We start from the raw sequence: 21,668 nt of genomic DNA on the forward strand, positions 1-21,668 counted from the left end.
CCCCATTTATGAGGCAGCCCTAGGTTCTATTCATGTGAAGAGGAAGTGAATGGGGGGGGGGGCACAAAATGGCAAACTATTCCTATTAACGCCAACTGGGCTGCCTCTCAGTTAGCTGCGTCACTGCAAGACCAGGCCTGCAACTGGCCAGCATCATCCGGGTTTGACAGGGTCAGTAATCAAATACTGCTGACTTGCCTCCATGCACTCCAGTGACCAGCGGCGGGAATGGTCCGTGAGGCAGATGAGGCAGAAGACCAGAGAGTGCGTTCCATCCTGAACATCAGGATTCCGGTCAAAACCTCCTGATTGAGCGTGCAGCGAGATAAAGCAGGAATCTGAATGGCATTGGAGCCGCCTCACAAAACCCACAAATAAGGAGGTTACTGTACTGGAATGCACACAGGGCACACCCAGCTCCCAGGAACTCTTTCAATTTCAATCTATCATGTTACTTAGAATGTATGCTCAGTATAGAGGTTAGTGACACGTAGACAACTGAAGGCACAGTAGGGAGCATTGCAAGGAGGAGACTATTTTTCCCAAAGGAAATAGTCTACCTAATCAATAGCCACTCGACTGTACATACTAGCATGCTGACCCCAAAGAGAATGCCGAGACTAATGTGAAAGTTAACAACTTCAGTGAAAACGAGTCCAATACAATCCAATTAATTACCATCGAACTACATGCTCGTACAGAGCAAAATAGCTGGACTAAATCAATAGAATCAAATTACAGTGGACATAAATCCAAAATGGCGGCTGTTTCCAACACCGAGAACAGAACACAGCCCAAAGGTTATGCCTAGAACGAGTAGGGGCTGATTCACTGACAGATACAAGTGCAAGACCTAACCCACCCATATTGTGGACTTCTTATTTGAGTCTGCATAAACCCACCTGAAGACATGTAACTTAACATTACAGGACAGGAATGACATATCAATATACCAAACTTATTTCAAATCCTGTAAAAGTCAGAGTCCCCAGCTTAAGAGGGCTTAGACATATTTGTCTCTAAACAGAGGAAACTGACAACAGGGAGGCCTCCGGAGTCCTCTTCCCCTGTTTTCTCTCTTTCTTCATTATTGCCTCTGCCAGCCAGAAGATAAATTGTTTTGTATGACAAAGGCACACAGGCGGTGCAGGGAAGTCCACCCCCCCCCCACACCCTGCCCCACCCTCCAACATCTTCCCATTTTCCCCCACTCACGCGCTGTCCGCCCTGATAACCATAATTGTGTTTTAAGGCCCCTGATAAAATTTCCCCTTCTCGAATGATATTGTTTCACAATGAATCCTTATGAAAAATGCCACGTATTAAAGGATTATGGGATCTGGGGAAGGCAGCAGGCTAAATGTAAAGAAGGGGGGCATTCGGTTGTCTGGCCAGACGTAGTGCTAAGTGAACGCTGTGTCATCTCGAAAACGAACCCAACAGCCACAGTTACAACACGGAAGCCCTTAGCATCGAAAACACGACGTTCTCTCAAAGTGCCAATCTCAAACTTTTCTTTCCGCCTGCCTAATTCCTTCGTCTAATACGTCCGATGCTTGTCACTAACTCTGGCCAACTCCTTGGGGACTTCGTTTTTGGAGGTGACACAAAATGCAATCAGGCGGGAATGAGAAGCTCTGGTTAAATTCAATAACAGCGGGCAAATGAAAATGGAGCCAGAGACACACGCAGCACTTAAGCAGCTAGACAGGGTCTCACTCTTCTAATAGAAGAGCCTCCAGTGTCACTGTCTTAGCTGCATTCAAATGAACTAGCGAACATTGCAGGCGAACAAAAGCCACGGTCGAAGAGACAAGCCCTGCCGGAATACCAACAGAACAACAAGCACCCTTAAATGCAATGTTTGACATAAATGTGACTAGCAGGAAGCCAAATAGATAAACAAATAAAAGACTGCAGAATTATGAACAACCAATAAATGCCACGTCCATTATCAGCCTCCCAAACCTACTGTGGTGTACATGTTTTGAAGAGCTAGCATTTGTCTTCCGCTGCAGTAAATTACTTGTCTCCAAAGGGTCCCTTTCATAGCATATTGCGTCAGTATTTCAACAACTTCATGTTCCAAAACACTGGCTGTCGACTGTAGAAAAGACAAGGGGTAATTTCAGAGACCACTCGAACTAGGCCAGTCATTTTTGGATAAAAGAAACATAAGTCTGTCTTCTAGTCGTTCACAGTGGTTATGTCTGTGTAAGACGGCGATCTAAAAGACATCGTATAAGACACATTGATTTGAATCGGAAGAGTTTGTATATTAATTGGCTCCGGTTCCATGGGCATCTTTAACAGCATCTGTAACACCAACCGAATGTATCACTGTCACTGTCATAATACAATCATGTTTATAAAATATCATATTATAACGGATGCTCAAAACGATTTTGCCAGATATACACATTTCCTTGTACATACAGTATAACCAATAATTAGTGGATACATCCATTTTTAGTTCCTCCCAAAACATCTGAATCGTTGGATGCATATTATATCTGTTTACAACTTCTAAAGCACCCTGAGGCTATTTAAAGTTTGTGTTTGTATAATAAATGTATAATTCATCCTATCAAAAAGTTAAATGCATTCTCAGTTCTTATCATTTGGCTGCTTGGCTCAGGGTCATTTTAGCAATGCTGCCATTGCGCCTAAGCAGCCGTGGCCAAACCTTAAGTGCAAAGCAACAGAGAACGATAATGACACTCCTCATTCGAATCAACGTTAGGCTAGCATGTATTGAATAGCGTTGTGCGATTTAAAATTAAAGTTAAAGGTTTTAGCATGATGATACAAATGCAGCCGGCAGAGAAAAACAGTTTCATCACGAAACAGGGTGAGAATCTAAATGGCTGTTTGTTGTGTGTATTTTACTCTAGCTTGTTTCTGTTTAGAGACTTTCAGTTGAAATGTCCCCATGTTTCGACTGTTGCCAGTCCACTCCACTTTACAATAACAGGCTCGGTAACCAAAAAGAGCCCAAAGATTTGAAGCCCTTGTGCAAAGAGATTCCTCAAATCAGTCCAATCAGGTATCCAGCCATTGTAATGTAACAGATCCCTGCTTACGCTGAATGGACCAATAGGCTGCCTGAATGGATCCCTGATGATGCTGAATGGACCAATAGGCAGCCTGAATGGATCCCTGATGATGCTGAATGGACCAATAGGCAGCCTGAATGGATCCCTGATGATGCTGAACGGACCAATAGGCTGCCTGGATGGATCCCCTTTGATGGTGAAAGGACCAATAGGCTATTTGAATGGATCCGTTCTGATTGCCAGGACTGTGTATTCTGCCTGGGTGGGACCAACAGTAGATCTGCTTGTTTCGTGGGTCAGCAGTCAGCTCCCTTTGTCAGAGGAGAGCTAGAGTCCAATTATAGGCCTGACACACAGCAGGTCTCTTTTATCTCCTCCGCTGGTGTGGCTGCCCTTATTAAAGTACCACGGCGTGGTCTAAATGGACACACACAGACAAACACGCACAATCAAATGCACAGACACGCACTTACACTAACAACCAACGACACCTGCATACGTGTGTACACATGTGACCACAGAGAACGTGAGCCATGGGAGATGGACAGCTAATGAAAAAAAGAGTTGGCCGTCGTCACGGTAAACCTGCTGTAACCGCGTCTACGTGCTCGGCCATCATTAACCATATTTACCACCATATGTAGGGGGCGTTCTCCTGGACAGATACCGCTCCCGTACTGTATGATAGATGACGCCTTGCCTCTATCACTCACAGCTTGATCTGCACTTCATGTTTCTCCCCTGGTCTCCCTCTCCATTTCCCCAGATGGGACTCAGAGGGGTCGCTTGAGATTTAGATTTGTAGGCACCGTCGCATAATTGTCTCGGCTCACTTCTGGTTTACATGAATAAATCGGGCTGTCCGGGGGAGTAAACCGTCACATTTGAGGTCAGTGAATTCCTGTGTGAATGATGAATGCCGCTGTAGAGAACTTTATAGCGGACTTTTCTGGGAAACGGGCAATGTCAGACATGTCAGAGGTTACAGAGACCCTGGGGTGTCGGCGACTGAACACGAGGGATGCAAACAAACGCACAAAGTCGAGCAAGCACACACACACACAATCATGCAAGTACACAGTCTCATAACAAGCGCATCATCTGATCATGCCGTCATGTGACCGAAACTAGCTAGGCTAGTTAGTGCTGTCAGCCAGTACAGAAGGGGTCGGAAGAAACGAAGAGCTTTCACCGTTTACGCGCGACAACACATTTTGGGGGGCGTTTACATGAAACGCTCGTCATGCCCTCTCACTCATCGAACGCATCTCACCGCTTTCCTTCCATTTAGAGTGAAGAGTAGGGGTTGTGTCACTTCATGGTGCCCATTTAGTGTATACCATGCCCTATCTAGGCAATAGGCTGCCATTTAGGAAACAGATTTTAGCCACTAACCTCTAACTCACCCATTTCAGGTCCTTCAGGCATGTTGGAGGTCGGCTAGATTCTTTATTTATCTTCAGTGTGGATCTGTGGAAGCCTATGTTTTGAAGAACGACTGAGATATTAAGGAGTCAGAGAACAGGGCAGCAGCGGGAAGCTGTTAAATAACAATAATCTATCTATAATTGCTTTACCTCTAACGAGTTGGTTTGATTAAGTCACAGCTCCTCGGTTTTATTGGACATACTGTAATGGACTGTTTAATGAGAGAGCTCCTGATTGGTCCATTTAGCAGTGAGCCTGATTGTGTCTAGAAATGCAATATGGATAAACAAGTGTGGAGCGCTATATGGGCTCTGCCCACGGGATCGAACCTGCCTCTCCGGCGTGCTTCAAGACTGCGGGGGCCTGCTGAGATAAAGGCACTGAGTCTGGTCTGGATATATAGTTTTGGCAATCTTGTAATCTAATTGGCAGACCACCTGGCACTGCACTTTGAGAGGAGCTGCTGCTACCTAACTAGCTATGCAAGGGGCCAATTCAACTTCATCTGACGTTTGATCGGAGGCAGACACAATCACACAATCACACACAATCAAAGGCACATACACACGCTCAAAGTCACACACACAAAGTCACACACTCACACACACACACACACACATTCACACACACACGCAAAGTCACACACAGACACACAGACACACACACAGACACACACACAGACACACACACGAAGGCGCAGGTGCGCGGCTCCACAACAGACGTGACCCCTGGGGACTATTACTATTATTTGGGAGATCGTTTAGCGGCCGCCTCCCGAGACGTGCGGGCCCGCTAATGGAGACAAACTGTAAAGCTTCTGGGCAGCCCTGTCAGACGGCTTTGAACTGAATCACCGGCGGCAACTGCCTGGCACCGCTGGTGGGAATACCAAATTCGGTAGAACGGGCAGTGCCGGTGAGCTTGCCTGGGAAGCGGAAAAGAACAGAACGACCAGACTGTGCCTTAAGAGGGGAGTGCCAAAGTCGTGTCAAAGAGTCACCTGTCGTTTATTGTCACCTGAGAGCGTAAATGGTTTCCTCCAGGGCTTGGAAACTAGGAACAGACCGTGTAGGGGTATTTAATCAGAGCAGGTAGACAGTGCATGGAGGCACGATTTGGATTAATGATGGGCATCCGGGCAGGTACGCGTCACAGCAAGTGGCGTCACGTTGCAAGATGTTTATGCTTTTTTCACAGGGCCAAGCACTCTGTTTTAGTGAGTCACAGAAACCCCAGGTGGAAAACGCTTATTTCTGCTGGTGCCGTTTTTTACACTCTCATGACTCTCTCTCTCTCTCAGTCTCTAACTTACTCCCTCAGTTGATACACTTTCTCTACGCAGCAAAGCTCTGCATGCGGCTGCGTTTGAAGACGGGAAAGATGTTTTAATCATTCAGCCTTTTTAATGATGACGCTCCATTCATTATTAATGAGGGACTCCTCCGCCCTCCCCCCCACTGCTCTCCGCTCCCACAAACGGCTCCCGCATTAGCCGCAGTGGATCCTCCATTTGATCTTTGTGTAATTACAGCACATTTTGCCGATTACATCACAACCCCAGTGTTAAGCAAAAAGGGCCTCTGGAAGTGGAATAGTTTTTATCCTAACCTCCATCCCAAAGTGGGAATAGTATTCTTTGGTTGTAAAACTGAAAGCCTTGTTTTATTTCACCCTTTTAATCTCGTATATTTTTCAGAGGGCGCAAAATAATGTATATTGAAGTTGCAGGTCTATATGTATGCTCAGTGGAAAAAATCTATATGAAATCAAGAATTCCTCAGAAGTACCCACTGCTTCAGGCATTGAACTATGAAAAGTATGTCAAGGCAATATGCCCGCAGGATTACTCTCTGTACAATCTATTCTATAGTACGCCGAATTCCAAGACCCTCAAACAGGATGCTAGTTGACCCATAAAACCATCTGAAGGCTTAATATACAATGTATTATTATGCTATGTATGCAAAGAACCACTGTATACATAGAACCACTGTACATATACACACATACAGTACATATTGCTTATATAATTGGCACTAAGTACTGTACATGTAGGCAATAAGGCGCAAGGAGCGTGGTAGATGGCCAAAATCCCACGGTTGAGAGCTGATCTTAGACATGGTGCATCATGGAGTGTCTGGACACAGCTATTAGCTGTGGAATGTTGGCAATATAACAAACCCTAGAGATGCTTTAGTGCTCTTAGAAACTGGTTACAGATGCAGTTAGAGTGTTAAAAAGTGATTTGATATCATACCTGTGGATATACGATCTCATTTACCACAGCTGTCAGCCAATCAGCATTCAGGATTCAAACCACCCGATATATATTTAAAATACTACTATAACAGTATATACTGTAGAACTAGTGTACTGTATAGATCAGTGGGGAACCGTCAGGGCCCTCTACGCCCTCAGTAAGGGCCTATCGATAGACATAAATCTGTATATATATTTTTATCCATTAACTTGTAATTTTGTTTTCATTGATTTTATTGGAAAAAGAAGGGTTAACATCCAGGATATAAAAAAAATATCAAATCAGAATTTTTCTTTGGTAGTAGAAATTATCTAGCTGGGCTCAACGCTCATTGGCTAGGCCCTCAGGCTTTGAATAGAATGCACAAGCCAATGTCATTGACATCAATTTCAACAGCATTTTGGAATGACAGTAGAATCAACCAATCACTAATTGTCTTGTAATAGGTGGGGCAATTGTATGACACCTCAATGCCCTCTAGAGGCCCTAAGTATACACTCATTTTGTTTTCTCACGCTGGAGCCTAGCTAGCTGGCTAGCTATTGCACTGAGTGTATTGATGGCGATGGCCCGAGTGTCAGTCCTGGCTTTGATCTCAAACCCCCAAATTTTTTACATTTACTTCATTTTCAAATGATAATCATAATGGTGACTTTCTGATTTAATCAACAGCTTGCTTTTTGTTGCTATCTCATTTATATAACTTTGAATGCAATGTGTAAAATGTAATTTAAACATTAGATAACTGGTTGTGTGGTTAAAACAAAGATAATGATGTTGCATTTGGAAGTACTGGGTAAACAGCATTTTGGGGTGCGGTGCATTTAATGTATTGTTGCATGCTGGAGATGAATACAGTGCAACATTTTTCTCTCTGACAGCATACTGTCCATGGCCTTGAAACAATGAAAATAGTTGTGTGGTTGAATTAATTGACTGTTTTGGCAAATATTTATTTGAAAGGACATTATTTTCTTCTAACGTGATTCCTTCTATTGATATTTGCAACCGTTGTGTATGTGTGTTGCTTTTGTGAGCCGTTTGACTCGTAGGTCTGTAAAAGAAAGGTCTCAGGTCATGCTCTGTATACACAGGCATCCGAGTTCCTTATCTATATGTATGACATCAGATCTTTTTCCACAACTGAGGGCCTGGCTCCAGCAGTCACAGTTCACCACTGGTATACATAGAACAGACTGTATATACAGTGGGGAGAACAAGTATTTGATACACTGCCGATTTTGCAGGTTTTCTTACTTACAAAGCACGCAGAGGTCTGTCATTTTTATCATAGGTACACTTCAACTGTGAGAGACAGAATCTAACACAAAAATTCAGAAAATCACACTGTAGGATTTTTAAATAATTTATTTGCATTTTATTGCATGACATAAGTATTTGATCACCTACCAACCAGTAAGAATTCCGGCTCTCACAGACCTGTTAATGTTTCTTTAAGAAGCCCTCCTGTTCTCCACTCATTACCTGTATTAACTATACTTGTTTGAACTCATTACCTGTATAAAAGACACATGTCAACACAAGCAATCAAACAGACCGAATATTAAGTTCTGCTTTTCTGATGTATCAAATACTTGTCATGCAATAAAATGCAAATGAATTACTTAATCATATAATGTGAATTTCTGGATTTTTTAAAAAATTCCGTCACTCACAGTTGAAGAGTACCTATGATAACAATTACAGACCTGTACATGCTTTGTAAGTGGGAAAATCGGCAGTGTATCAAATACTTGTTCTCCCCACTGTATGTGCTTTATACAGAGACACAGAGAGTCTATTTAGCTGTTGTCATACGGTTAGAGAGCCATTTAAATATTTTAGTATAATCGGCATAGCTGTGGTAGTTAATGTTGTTGTTCTGTAGAATCTGGCCCAGAGGTAACATATAGAGATTGAACAGAAGTGTTCCGAGAACTGATTCCTGGGGAACTCTGTATGTCATAGCCACCCTATCAGATTCATGATTACCAATGGTGACAAAGTAACTCAGGCCATCTAGATAAGATCTGAACCAATCAAGGACTGTCCCGGAGAGTCGTACCCAATTTTCCAGCCTGTCTATAAGTGTTCAATGATCTACAGTGTCAAACGCTGCACTGAGATCTAATAGAACCAGAACTGTTATTTTATCTGAATCAGTATTCAGCCGTATATCATTTAAAACTTTAATCAGGGCTGTTTCAGTACTGTGGTGAGGTTGGAAGAGACCGCTTGAGGTCACAAAATTGCTAAGTTGATTGAAGACAACCTTCTCAATGATCTTGGCTATAAAAGGGAGATTTGATACAGGTCTATAGTTGTTCATTATAGATGTATCCAGTGTTCTCTTTTTTAATAGGGGCTTAATGGCAGCTGTTTTTAGATACGTTGGGAAAATGCCTGATTGCAGAGAGATGTTAAACATTTGCTGTAGGTCCATTGTTATAAAGTTAAAAGTTGTTTAAAAAAGTCTAATGGCAGTGTGTTGAGACAGCAAGTGGAAGCTTTAAGATGTCGACTGTTTCTTGTAGGGAGTTTTGATCAATTGTATTAAATTGTGACATAATAACCAAGTTACGTCTTGGTGGTCGTGGTGACGGTACAGAGTCCTTGTTAGACTGTGTAGTTCTGATGGTCCATCTAATACTTATAATTATTTCACTAAAGAAACATGCAAGTTCATTACATTTCACAGTGGACATGAGTTCTGATGCTATCTGCTTTATTGGGTTTGTAAGCCTCTCGACCATGACAAATAGAGTGCGGGTATTGTTGATCATTCCCGATAAATGTTGCTGTCTGGCCCTGCGTAACTGATTGTTGAAGCTACCCAGGCTTTGTTTATAGATGTCATAGTGTATTTGAAGTTTAGTTTTCCTCCACTTATGTTCCCCTTTTCTACATTCTCTTTTCAGGGCGCTTACCATCATGGTGGTTCTCCATTGTGTTTCCTGTTTGCTCATAGTTTTCTTTACCTTTACCGGTGCAGCACGAACATTTTGGGGGTATCCTTCAATGTAAAACAGAGGTATTCAGAAGAAATACAATTACCTAGTGTATTTTCTTTGCACTGGAATGTATCTTTGAATAGGGCAGCCACTCCTCCTCCTTTCCTACCATTTCGACATGTATTCATATAGCCACATTTTCAGGTGCTTTCTCGTTAAGAATAGTAGCACTACAATCTTCTGTTAGCCACGTTTCAGTGAGAAACATAAAATCTAGGTTGTAGGATATTGCAATGTAATTTACCAAGAATGATTTGTTGGCGAGAGATCTGATATTAAGTAAAGCCAGCTTAATAGATATAATAGGGGTTCCTGGACTAGTAGGTTGACGTGTTACAGTTAACAGATTAGACAATCTTGTGTAAGGGTTAATTAACACAAATGATGGAAATGTATGTTTCCAATTTTGAACGGAGCTTCCTGCTTAAACAGTGTAAGAGGAGTACTGGTCCACAGAACTTACAATAAGAAATATCTCGAAAAGGCCTCTAGCTACGCAAGCCCCATTAATATGAAGTATATCGAAGATTGTACCTGGGGCCTCTAGCTACACAAGCCCCATTAATATGAAGTATATCGAAGATCGAACCTGGGGCCTCTAGCTACACAAGCCCCATTAATATGAAGTATATCGAAGATCGAACCTGGGGCCTCTAGCTACGCAAGCCCCATTAATATGAAGTATGTCAAGGATCGAACCTGTGGTCTCTAGTTACGCAAGCCCCATTAATATGAAGTATATCGAAGATCAAACCTGGGGCCTCTAGCTACACAAGCCCCATTATTATGAAGTATGTCGAAGATCGAACCTGTGGTCTCTAGCTACGCAAGCCCCATTAATATGAAGTATATCGAAGATCGAACCTGTGGTCTCTAGCTACGCAAGCCCCATTAATATGAAGTATGTCGAAGATCGAACCTGTGGTCTCTAGCTACACAAGCCCCATTATTATGAAGTATGTCGAAGATCGAACCTGTGGTCTTTAGCTACGCAAGCCCCATTAATATGAAGTATGTCGAAGATCGAACCTGGGGCCTCTAGCTACGCAAAACCCCATTAATATGAAGTATGTCGAAGATCGAACCTGGGGCCTCTAGCTACACAAGCCCCATTAATATAAAGTATGTTGGAGATCGAACCTGGGGCCTCTAGCTACGCAAGCCCCATTAATATGAAGTATGTCGAAGATGGAACCTGGGGTCTTAGCAACCCACAGTGTATCGGATTGCATCCATCACAGGATCAACAGAACATATTCATTCGTTTGACGACACACAGTAGCAAACATTACTTCCAAGCCTCCTGTTGCTAAGTGAATGAGCGCAGTGCCACAGCTAAGTGAGTCAGTGGGTCCTGTTCTGGTCGTCTTAAAGGGGCTCCTTTCCTGTCCTCAGCTCTTTTCCTCCATCTGCGGCACAAAGAAATGTCTGGATAGAGTAAAGCGAGTTTTAGGTGGCTGTCATCCATATTGCCTCCACCTACACTGACTGACTGTGTTTTTGGGACAGTTCTGGTGAAAAAAAGAAGAGCAGCAGATGTGGAGAGGACGCCACTTCTGACCACTAAGGCGTACCCATCAAAAACAGGTGAAGTTGAGCGAAGAGAGGGGGAGAGAGACAGAGAGGGAGGGATAGAAAGAGATAAAAGCTTGGCTTTCTGCGAAAAGGGAATGGGGGCAGATGAGCCAGATGGGGAAGCGGGATTCAGAGTTCTCTTTAGGTGCACTCAGAGACATTTGGCTCCACTCCAAATTGGCGATTTTGCAGAGAGGGATGGTGCCCGAGATTGGCAGAAACTAGGAAAAACGTATGAGCAAAAAACTAAAAAAATTATCAAACCCCAAAGTGGGAAAGCGAGAGGAGATTGTAAAAGGTTTTAAATAGCCACAGTCATCAATGTAGACCAGTCTTATTAGGGCTATTATAACTGAGCCAGCACAGCAGGCGGTGATTAGCATTGGAGAGATTGGGAGGGATTCCACAACCAGTGCGTAGGGCGGAACAGTCTGATGAGCTGAACAAGAATAGATGCTTTTTAAATGAATGCAAGCAGATGCAACAGCCTAGAACATGACTCTTATCTGAAAGTGCTTAAATGCGATATAAACAACGCATGTGTAATACTGTTCCTCAAAAGCAGCATCTCACGGTTTCTGGGTTTCCCCGTTAAATTGGAGTTCGTGCAACACCTGAGTCGATCAATACAGAGGCTTTCAAAAATATTCACCTCCCTTGGACTTCTCCACATTTTATGTGTGTCAACATAAAATCAAAATGTATTTATTTAGCAGTTTTTGCCAATGATCAACAGGAAAATAGTCCATAATGTCAAAATGTAATCTGCAACTTGCTCTAATTTAATTGCTAATTTAAAACTGAAAGCTATTTATTGCATAAGTATTCACCCCCGTTGCTGAGGATAGAGGGACCATGGATGCCGAAAGGAACAGGGAAACCTTTGGAAGAAATCCTGATAGAGTCTGCAAGCGATTTGGGAGAAGATTCATTTTCCAGTAGGACAATGACCCCAAAAGCCAAACTGTAGTGTCTTAAAAACGACAATATCCTTGACTGGCCAATCTAAACCCTGGACCTCAATCCAATGGAGAACCAGTGAAAAGAGTTTGTTCACCAAAGCTCCCATCCAATTTCAATCAATTATTTTCTGGTTTGTATTTGTAATTCATTGAGAACAACATTTTATTTTTCACTTGGATATTATGGATGTTTTTGTGTTGCTCAGGGGCAAAAACTCCTGATTAAATCCATTCTGATTTCGTGTTATAACTCCATGTGCGGGAAACACCCAGTGTTGTGAATACTTTCTAGCGCCATTGTAAATAACATCTCAGATTAATGTTGAGAACCGGCAGTATTCGGATTGGTTAAATGTATATAACGTATATAATGTCTGCCTTCAAAATGTATAATCTTTGACTCCCACGCAGAGCTTCTACGGTGCATCCATTCCACATGCAGGGCACCAAAAGTCAACTCAGAGTGAGGAGAATGAAGGTACCGGGTAACACTGTTGTTTAATGTATAACGTGTAGTAAAATGCTGAATATAGTATTACCCTGCCGAGATAGAATATCCCCCTAGATAAGGGAAAAGCAAAAAACGAATTACAAATACGTACTGTATCCATTACATTAATTTTTTTCCTCTCCGGGATACGTTATGCATTATACATGCGTGTAGCGTGCAAGCCTGTTGTCTCATTATCTGGGCCAAAAGTTGAAGGAAAAATGTAAAACGGGATTGTGAGGGGTTGTGGTGGGGGGGGGGGGGCAAGGAACAAACCCAAAAAATTGATGGGGAAGACTAATCAGAGACAGGGATTCATATTGGTAAATTCACATTCAGACAGCCGACGAGGGATGGGACCAGCAGGCCTTTATATAAATGTCTGCCTTTTAGTTAGCTTGATTCTGGAGCAGAATACCTGGCTGCAATGGGGATCCAGCATTTCGCTGTTAGGGGGGGATAGCTGACTCTACTGCCCTTTAAGTGGAATATCTACGCCGGTAGTTTCATCACAAACTTGTCTTTTAATAAACCCGCCATGCCTAAAACTGTATATTGAGATGTTGCTCAAACTGCAAGATATGTTATTTATACAATGGGGAGAACAGGTATTTAATACACTGCTGATTTTGCAGGTTTTCTTACTTACATAACATGTAGAGGTCTGTCATTTTTATCATAGGTACACTTCAACTGTGAAAGACGGAATCTAAAAAATAATAATCTAAAGAATATCCAGAAATTACATTGCAGAATTTCAGCTCTCACAGACCTGTTAGTTTTTCTTTAAGAAGCCCTCCTGTTCTCCACTCATTACCTGTATTAACTGCACCTGTTTGAACTCGTTAGCAGTATAAAAGACACCTCTCCACACACTCAATCAAACAGACTCTAACCTCTCCACAATGGCCAAGACCAGAGAGCTGTGTAAGGACATCAGGGATAAAATTGTAGACCTGCACAAGGCTGGGATGGGCTACAGGACAATAGGCAAGAGGCTTGGTGAGAAGGCAACAACTGTTGGCGCAATTATTAGAAAATGGAAGAAGTCCAAGATGACAGTCAATCTCCCTCGGTCTGGGGCTCCATACAAGATCTCACCTCATGGGGCGTCAATGATCATGAGGAAGGTGAGGGATCAGCCCAGAACTACACGGCAGGACCTGGTCAATGACCTGAAGAGAGCTGGGACCACAGTCTCAAAGAAAACCATTATTAACACATTACTCCGTCATGGATTAAAATCCTGCAGCGCACGCAAGGCCCCCTGCTCAAGCCAGCGCATGTCCAGGCCTGTCTGAAGTTTGCCAATTACCATCTGGATGATCCAGAGGAGGAATGGGAGAAGGTCTGATGTGGTCTGATGAGACAAAAATAGAGATTTTTGGTCTAAACTCCACTCGCCATGTTTAGAGGAAGAAGAATGACTACAACCCCAAGAACACCATCCCAACCGTGAAGCATGGAGGTGGAAACATCATTCTTCTCCTTCCCTCAGTAAGAGCATTGAAATGGGTCGTGGCTGGGTCTTCCAGCATGACAACGACCCGAAACACACAGCCAGGGCAACTAAGGAGTGGCTCCGTAAGAAGCATCTCAAGGTCCTGGAGTGGCCTAGCCAGTCTCCAGACCTGAACCCAATAGAAAATCTTTGGAGTGAGCTGAAAGTCCGTATTGCCCAGCGACAGCTCCGAAGCCTGAAGGATCTGGAGAAGGTCTGTATGGAGGAGTGGACCAAAATCCCTGCTGCAGTGTGTGCAAACCTGGTCAAGAACTACAAGAAACATATGATCTCTGTAATTGCAAACAAAGGTTTCTTTACCAAATATTAAGTTCTGCTTGTCATGCAATAAAATGCAAATTAATTACTTAAAAATCATGCAATGTGATTTTCTGGATTTTTGTTTTAGATTCCGTCACTCACAGTTGAAGAGTACCTATGATAAAAATTACAGACTTCTACATGCTTTGTAAGTGGGAAAACCTGCAAAATTGGCAGTGTATCAAATACTTGTTCTCCCCACTGTATCTATTGACAACTTCATTGTTTGGATTTTCAGAGAATATTGTATAAGCGATCAAGCGTCCATTATAATTGTTATATAAGTTCTGTATTTCCATTAGCACCTAATCCAAATGTGGGTATGCAAGTATGGCCCTGCTTGTATGGCCTTACTTACAAGCAGGGCCATACTTCAAACAAGATGAAAAACATTTCTCAAACAAGCAGACCATTTTAAACTATTTATACGACACCACCAAACAAACACATTCTACTCCTAGTGTTTGCATTGTAAACACTGACCCATAGTCCCAGGATCCAGCTACAGATTAAACCGTCGCAGGTGTAAAGTCTGTCACGGTTAAACCATAAAAAGATCTGAAACTAGACTGTCAGGTTCTAATGCAATTCTCATCTCCTTAACACGTTCCCTTAGAGAAATCTGGGAAATGAAGGAGCACGGACAGGTATCTGATGACAACTCCAAGGCCAGAGAGACAGAGTGAGAGACAGTTATAGATACGAAAATGGGAAAGCACAGCAAATCAGAGCAATAGAAAGACAGAGAGAGAATGAGGAAAAAGGGAGAGTGAAAAACGTCAGGGGAGTGAGGACTGAGAAAGAGAGAGCAAGAGATGGGAGGGAGGCACGGCCACAGAAGAGATTTGAGAGGATGCGAGAGAGTGAACAGAGAGAAAGCCCTCTTATTTCCTGGTGAGGTGGCTGGAATTGAAGACTTCACACTGATTTAGGAGAAGAGAATGTCACCATGTCCTTCAGTTTGAAGTCATTCGGTCCTTTATTTAACACAAAGCACGAGGAAAGCGGGCTCACACATCTGAAGGAGATGCCTATAGCAGCTTAATAGTTAAAACCACCAAGTTCATAGGACCCGATAGGGTTTGGTCGGGCGCAATCCATTTTGCTAAATAAAGGTTGGCCCATTGTCCACACTCCTGAACTGAGTACTAACACCTTCAGCCTGTATTGAAGGCGATACCCTGTTATGGAGGCAAACGCTATGATGCCTGCCTTGCCTACTGGGTTTAACCGGAGGCAACCGACACACGGCACCACGGGAGGGCATACGGACAGGTAAAATACAGGCCTGTTTGTCTGGGAGTTGTAAGAAGGCCTCATTTACCATAATGAGTATATTTGATTAATAAACTACTGCGGGGTGTCTGAGTAAACACATCCCTGACGGAGCACGGCCCAGAAAATGAATGGGAAAACAGCGAGCGTTACGTAAGCGGAAGTTAAGCCAGGAGTCCATGGTCGCAGAAAAAAAAGATGTTGATTAAAGTGAGGTGAGAAACAGGGCAGGGTTTGAACAAGGCCTTCCAGGATGGGCTTGGTGTATGTATACATAAATACATGTGGTGGTGGCCCAGTAGGCCGGCGATTTTGGGTTACTGTACAAATGAATTCTGCTTTGGCTGGAGTACCCCTGAAGTACCCCCTCATGTACATTTTACCAGTTGGCCTATAGTCTCATGAGTCTTCTCAAGTACTCCCTGTTGATAGGCCAAATATCCCAGGGGTTCTTGTACCTCTGGTGGGGAACCACTACACTAGACCACAGGCTTTGAACAGCTGATGTTAAAGTATGTTAGCTAAAGAACATGCTAGATCACGAACCCCTCGTAATAACCTGGAGCTCAAACTACTCTGTGAAAAAAAACTAATTTCCGAGCCTGTTACTCTGTAAACAAAAAACTTTAATTAATGGAAACACATTGTGGCTTTTTCCGAGCTGTTTCATCTCTCTCTACAAAGGGGAGTCTGACTTAATTTGTCCAAATATGAAACTCGGGTGTAGGCTTGTCTCTGTTTAAAGTTGATTTCCGTTTGGTGGCTTAATTAAACACTTGTGGGGTATAAACACAGGATTTTAGCTGTGGGTGTTACGCAAAGGCTCGACAGAGCCATTTATTTTCTAAGAAATGTCGTAGCCTTCTATTTCATATTCATAATCTTTTCTTTAAGGTTATCCAGGACAGAAATATAATGTATCCTTACAAACCTTTTTTTTTTATAACATCCTAGATATTCTTAAAGAGCAATCAGTGGTCAAAGAGTCTACAAACACCTTAACCAATAATGACTTACATTCTAAAGATGTACGACATGCTTGTAACGTCTTACAATGTGCAGCCTTTAACAACAATGTTCATATCCCGGAGAGACAACTCCGGGAAACTTTCCATCAGTGAGTCAAACATGCGACCGCACAGCAGTCTGCGCTGGTCCACTGACCTGTGAGGTTGCGAAGGCCCAGCTGTTTGAGGCCGTATTGACCGTCGTGGCGGTAGTTGAGGAAGATAGCCAGGGCGTAGCGTCCCTCATACAACTTGGTGCCCCTCACGATGCGTAGGTTCTCTAGGGGCAGGTATTCAAACTGGTTCAGAGCCACCAGCACGTAGCCCGTTACCTCCCGGATCGACTGGAAAGAGAGAGTCCGGAGAGGGAGGGTGGGGGGGGGAGAGAGGGAGAGAGTTAGAGGAATGTACAAAAGTCAGGCTGACATTTAGGGCCGAGACGCTTGATGAGACTTCCTGTGGATCAGTCTTGTCGTGATATGTCCTCGAAACATTTCGTTCGGGTTCATTTTTGTTGGTTCACTTCATCTATCTTGCCCCATAAATGTGTTTTTGTTGAACTTTTCCAGAAGCATTTGCTAGCCATGGTGTAGTGAGCAAAGAGAGTCAGCATGAATGATGGCTCACTGTTTAATATTGTCGGGAGTTAACGGAGGAGGTTTATGCACTTCTTCAGACTACAGCATGTCCTCGTCTCAGGGTTGCATCTTTTAGAAACCAAAAAAATACAACTGAAAATCCAAACAGTATTTTTACCTTGTGACTGGCTGTTGGAAGGACTTGGCGGCTGGAAGGATGTCCAATCACAGAGCTGTAATTTCACTGGGAATGATAATGGACTCCTGAGCCCTACCGTCAATCATCCTGACAGCCAATCAGAAGCCCACGCATGTCATTATCCCAACCCGTGCTTTGTTCTCTCAGTGGGGTGGTTTGATTTTCGTGAAGTGTGTGGGAGTGTCTGTGTATTTAAAACCACACAGGCCACAGATCAATCCCTAGGAATGTAAATCATCCCCCAGGTTATAATGACCACGGATACACTGGTCACAGATCAGTTCCTTCGCAAGTGCTATCATACTCCGCTCTGAGGCCACAATAAATTAATCTGACAAACTGACATAGCACACTCTGCCGACAAACTCCTGTCATCAACCTGTTCGGTACGGTACACTCCAATTGCAACTTGACGCTAGAAGATCCAGAAGGGCTGACGCTCCCTCCAAGCCACGTGGACAGCAGCTAACGCACATTGCTACTTTTCTCCACCGACGCCGTACCATGGGACGCCGAGGTGAATTTATGGCAGGACTTGGCGTTGGATCCAACTAAGAATCCCTAATATGGTCTACATACTGTAGGAACGTGTTCACCTGCATCTGAGAACCCATTGGCTGCAAAGCAGGAGACGTCAACAGATCAGGGTTTTCAGGGCTAGATGTTCTTTGGTCAGCCCGAGTGTTTGGCGACCTGATGAGATGGTGTTGATGAAAGATGCGAAACGAGAGCCCATGAGCGCTTCTAGTAAAACCCCAGTGGAGTGGCATCTACAATCCTCCCACCTTAACCCACAATTTAAACCATGGTTTTAATTAACAGAGACAGGCCTGTAATGATGAAGCTGATTGTTTTGGAGCAGCAAGGGAATGAGTAACACCTGGTTTGATTGGCTCGTGACAGGGGTAGCCTCAAGGGAGAGTGAAAGCTAGTGACTTCGCACTGGGTAAGTTTGAAATGTCAGCCCCACTCCGATGCTGACCCCTTTCAAAACAGGGCACTGATAGAGGCGCAAGGTGCCATTAGGACTCATTTATGAGGCTGTAAGATGAGGCTGGATTTTCTGATAATAGCCTAATAGGTTCAAAATAGCAGGTTAAAATTTAAAAAGTAGCGTTCTAAAATAATCTAAATATTAGGATCCAGTTGTCCAAACCTGTATGTTTTTATATGGATAATAGCTAGGCTGTCTGTCAGTTTGACACTATATGCAACAAACAACAACTGTCCGCTGCTATTAGAAAACACATAATGGATGGAATGTAAGAAAAAGGATAAACCCAAATTGTATGCTGACAATGTGTCCTTCAGAGGGAATTAAAACAAAAACACAATGACACAAAAGGACAACAAAGACACAAAACTACCATTGGGAGGCTTTCCTGGGCCATTCAAAACCACTGTCTGTAATGCTATTTCCTCACAATTATCCCCTGAACATTCTGTCATTAGGTTAACGTCAAATTAGAAAAAAATCAAGCGGCTCGACTAGTTTCAGAAAAGATTATAATTGGGACTTTTGGTATTATTCTGAAGGTGTGGTGCCCTGAAACGGTGAGGCGGAATGTTTCTCTTTCAGCGAGGATGACCCCACTCTAAGCCGGTGTTTGGTGCCCCGGGCGTAAAATGCTCCGGCGTTGGCCCTGGCATCATTAGCTCCATGACAACACCCTTTTGCCAGCCGAAGGCTCTCGTGTAGGGCCACAGAGAGGGTGCTCCGCTATGGACCCGGCTGCGGGCGCCACGGGCTGGCATAAGGCCCCGGCACTGCGGCGGCAGCGGTGGAGTTGCCCCCTTTCCCTGTGCCAGCCTCTGGGCACCGAAAAAAGAACCTTGGAGAAGCTGTTCAAACCGTTGCCTAGCAACACCTAGAAACACAGAATAAGCCTTCCAGTGTCGAGAGAGGGAGAAAACACAGACAGACAGAAAGAGGGAGGATTTCGGCTTGTAATGTACCTAATTCAATTAAAGGATTACTGTGCTGTGTTTTTTTTTTCCCCACCCTTTTTAGATAATTCTGTTTACTTTGACACTATTTAATTTACTACTGCTGTGAAATTGTATTCTAAAATCCACAGGATCAATATTTTCTATGGGTGTAAGAGAAGGGCTAGGTAGCTAGAGGAAAGGATGTAGCTAGAGTAAAGGATGAGCGGAATAAAGAAGAGAAATACCCAAGGGAAGGTAAACAGAAGCACCTGCATTTCCATCATCTTCCTCCCTCTCCCTCTCCCACTCCCACTCTCTCCCACATTGACTTTTATCAAAGGACCGTTGGGTTAGATGAGACTAGGAGAAAAGTGCTCTACTTTATCCCAATAACCCCAAATGTTATTAGAGTTCTCTAAGGCTTTAGTGAGAGGATAAACGCTGAACAAATACAACTTGATTGATTCCTATTGGGGAAACCCTCAAACAATGGCCATTTTGTTCCTCTGACAGATGTGGCTAAACTAGAACATTAACTTAGAGAACGGTAGGGCATGGTAAGACATAATGAAAAAAGAATATACTCTTAGAATCAAAGTGATCCAGATGGCGCGTTTGAGGACCTCATAGGAGAACCATTTTTGTTTCCATGTAGAATACCTATTGGTTCCAGATCCAGAACACTCTTTTTTCCGTTAGAGGGTAGAGTAGAAACATTTACATTAGAGTGGAATTCTTCTCTCATGGACAAACCACATATACATACTGTAAATGATAAGGTATATTAAGATCTGACATGAAACAATGGAATGCGTGAGATAAGCCTGGCTAATGCAACCTAAGTTCCGTGTTGCGCAAGGAGAGCATTGAATCACTCATCTAGACAGGAGCCCATTATAACCACAATATTCGCTTAGAAATTGAGCAAGCATTTTGATTTGTTCATATTTAACAAGCCATTCACATGCGCTATGCCAAAACATCCTCATCAATTTGGAATGCCAAAGATTTTGGAATAATTTCAATTTGAAATGGGGTTATCCAACCAGTGGTCTTTCATTATAACATCATACCATCCTTTCCAGACTCTTAAGCCAGAAGGACTTTGAGTCAGGTGTCAGTCAGGCTAATAATAAGTAGTATTAGTCCCAGGTGTTCGCATCTTTTGAATATAAGAAAGGGACATTAGGCCAGTAGATTGACTTGTAATTTCAAAGAGAGAGGGGTGGACATTTTTGTTCCGGTTCTCTTAAAACAAGAGGAAAATGGACTTGCCTGCAGGTCAAACTGACATAAATTCGGTTATAAAGAGCTCTGCATGTGCTGATGATAGAGACTTTCTGTTTTTCTCACAGAACCCATTCTGTCATTATCAAGCATTTAGAGTCCCCTGTATTTCGGTCAGTAGAGCACTGAACCTGAAATGGCTGGTTCTGGGTCTGATTGCAATAGGACAAAAAAACTAATAAAATATGTGTGCTGTCCCAATGAAAACGATATAAAGCTAAATTACCTATTTGCAAACTTCAAACAACAGGTGTTTCTACACATTTGTGTAAAATTTGGTGTTTATCCGAGTAAGTTTCCGGTAATAGATTTGGTTATACTTGATTGATAGAGCCATTGGATGTATTTCAGCGATGTTCCTGGCAGCAGATATATTGATAAATGAACAAGGTGTCAAGATATTTCTGCTTTATAAAAGACTATAACTCTAAAGCCGTAACTTCCTAACGTCCTGCTCTGCCATAATCCCTCCCCTTCTTCTACACTCAATATATAAAAAAATATAATGTTAAAAGTAAGAAAATGTGTCAGCTTTGACAAATCGCATATGACAAGACAATCATCAAGCATTTGACCTATAATTACCTAAGTATCCATATCTACAGTATCAATCTCTTCAGAATCCATTCCCACAATATCCATCTCTACAGTATCAAATCCTAAAGTATCCATCTCTACAGTTAACCGTCCCTACAGTATCTATCCTCACAGTAACCATCCCAGAAGTATCCATCCATAGAGTATTCATCCCTACAGTATCCATCCCTACAGTATCTATCCTTACAGTAT

General features: G+C 43.0%; 1 protein-coding gene across 2 annotated transcripts in view; it reads right to left on the reverse strand.

Annotated features, from left to right (window-relative positions):
- LOC105023139 (receptor tyrosine-protein kinase erbB-4) overlaps positions 1–21,668 on the reverse strand; it is a 238,158-nt gene that overhangs the window by 67,836 nt on the left and 148,654 nt on the right. For both annotated transcript variants that reach the window (XM_029116654.2, XM_029116653.2), the window contains exon 3: positions 17,044–17,230. In XM_029116654.2, the coding sequence (XP_028972487.2) occupies positions 17,044–17,230 (187 nt within the window). The remainder of the gene's footprint in view (positions 1–17,043; positions 17,231–21,668) is intronic.

This window comes from Esox lucius, chromosome 22 (assembly GCF_011004845.1).
Source record: "Esox lucius isolate fEsoLuc1 chromosome 22, fEsoLuc1.pri, whole genome shotgun sequence".
NCBI lineage: Eukaryota > Metazoa > Chordata > Actinopteri > Esociformes > Esocidae > Esox > Esox lucius.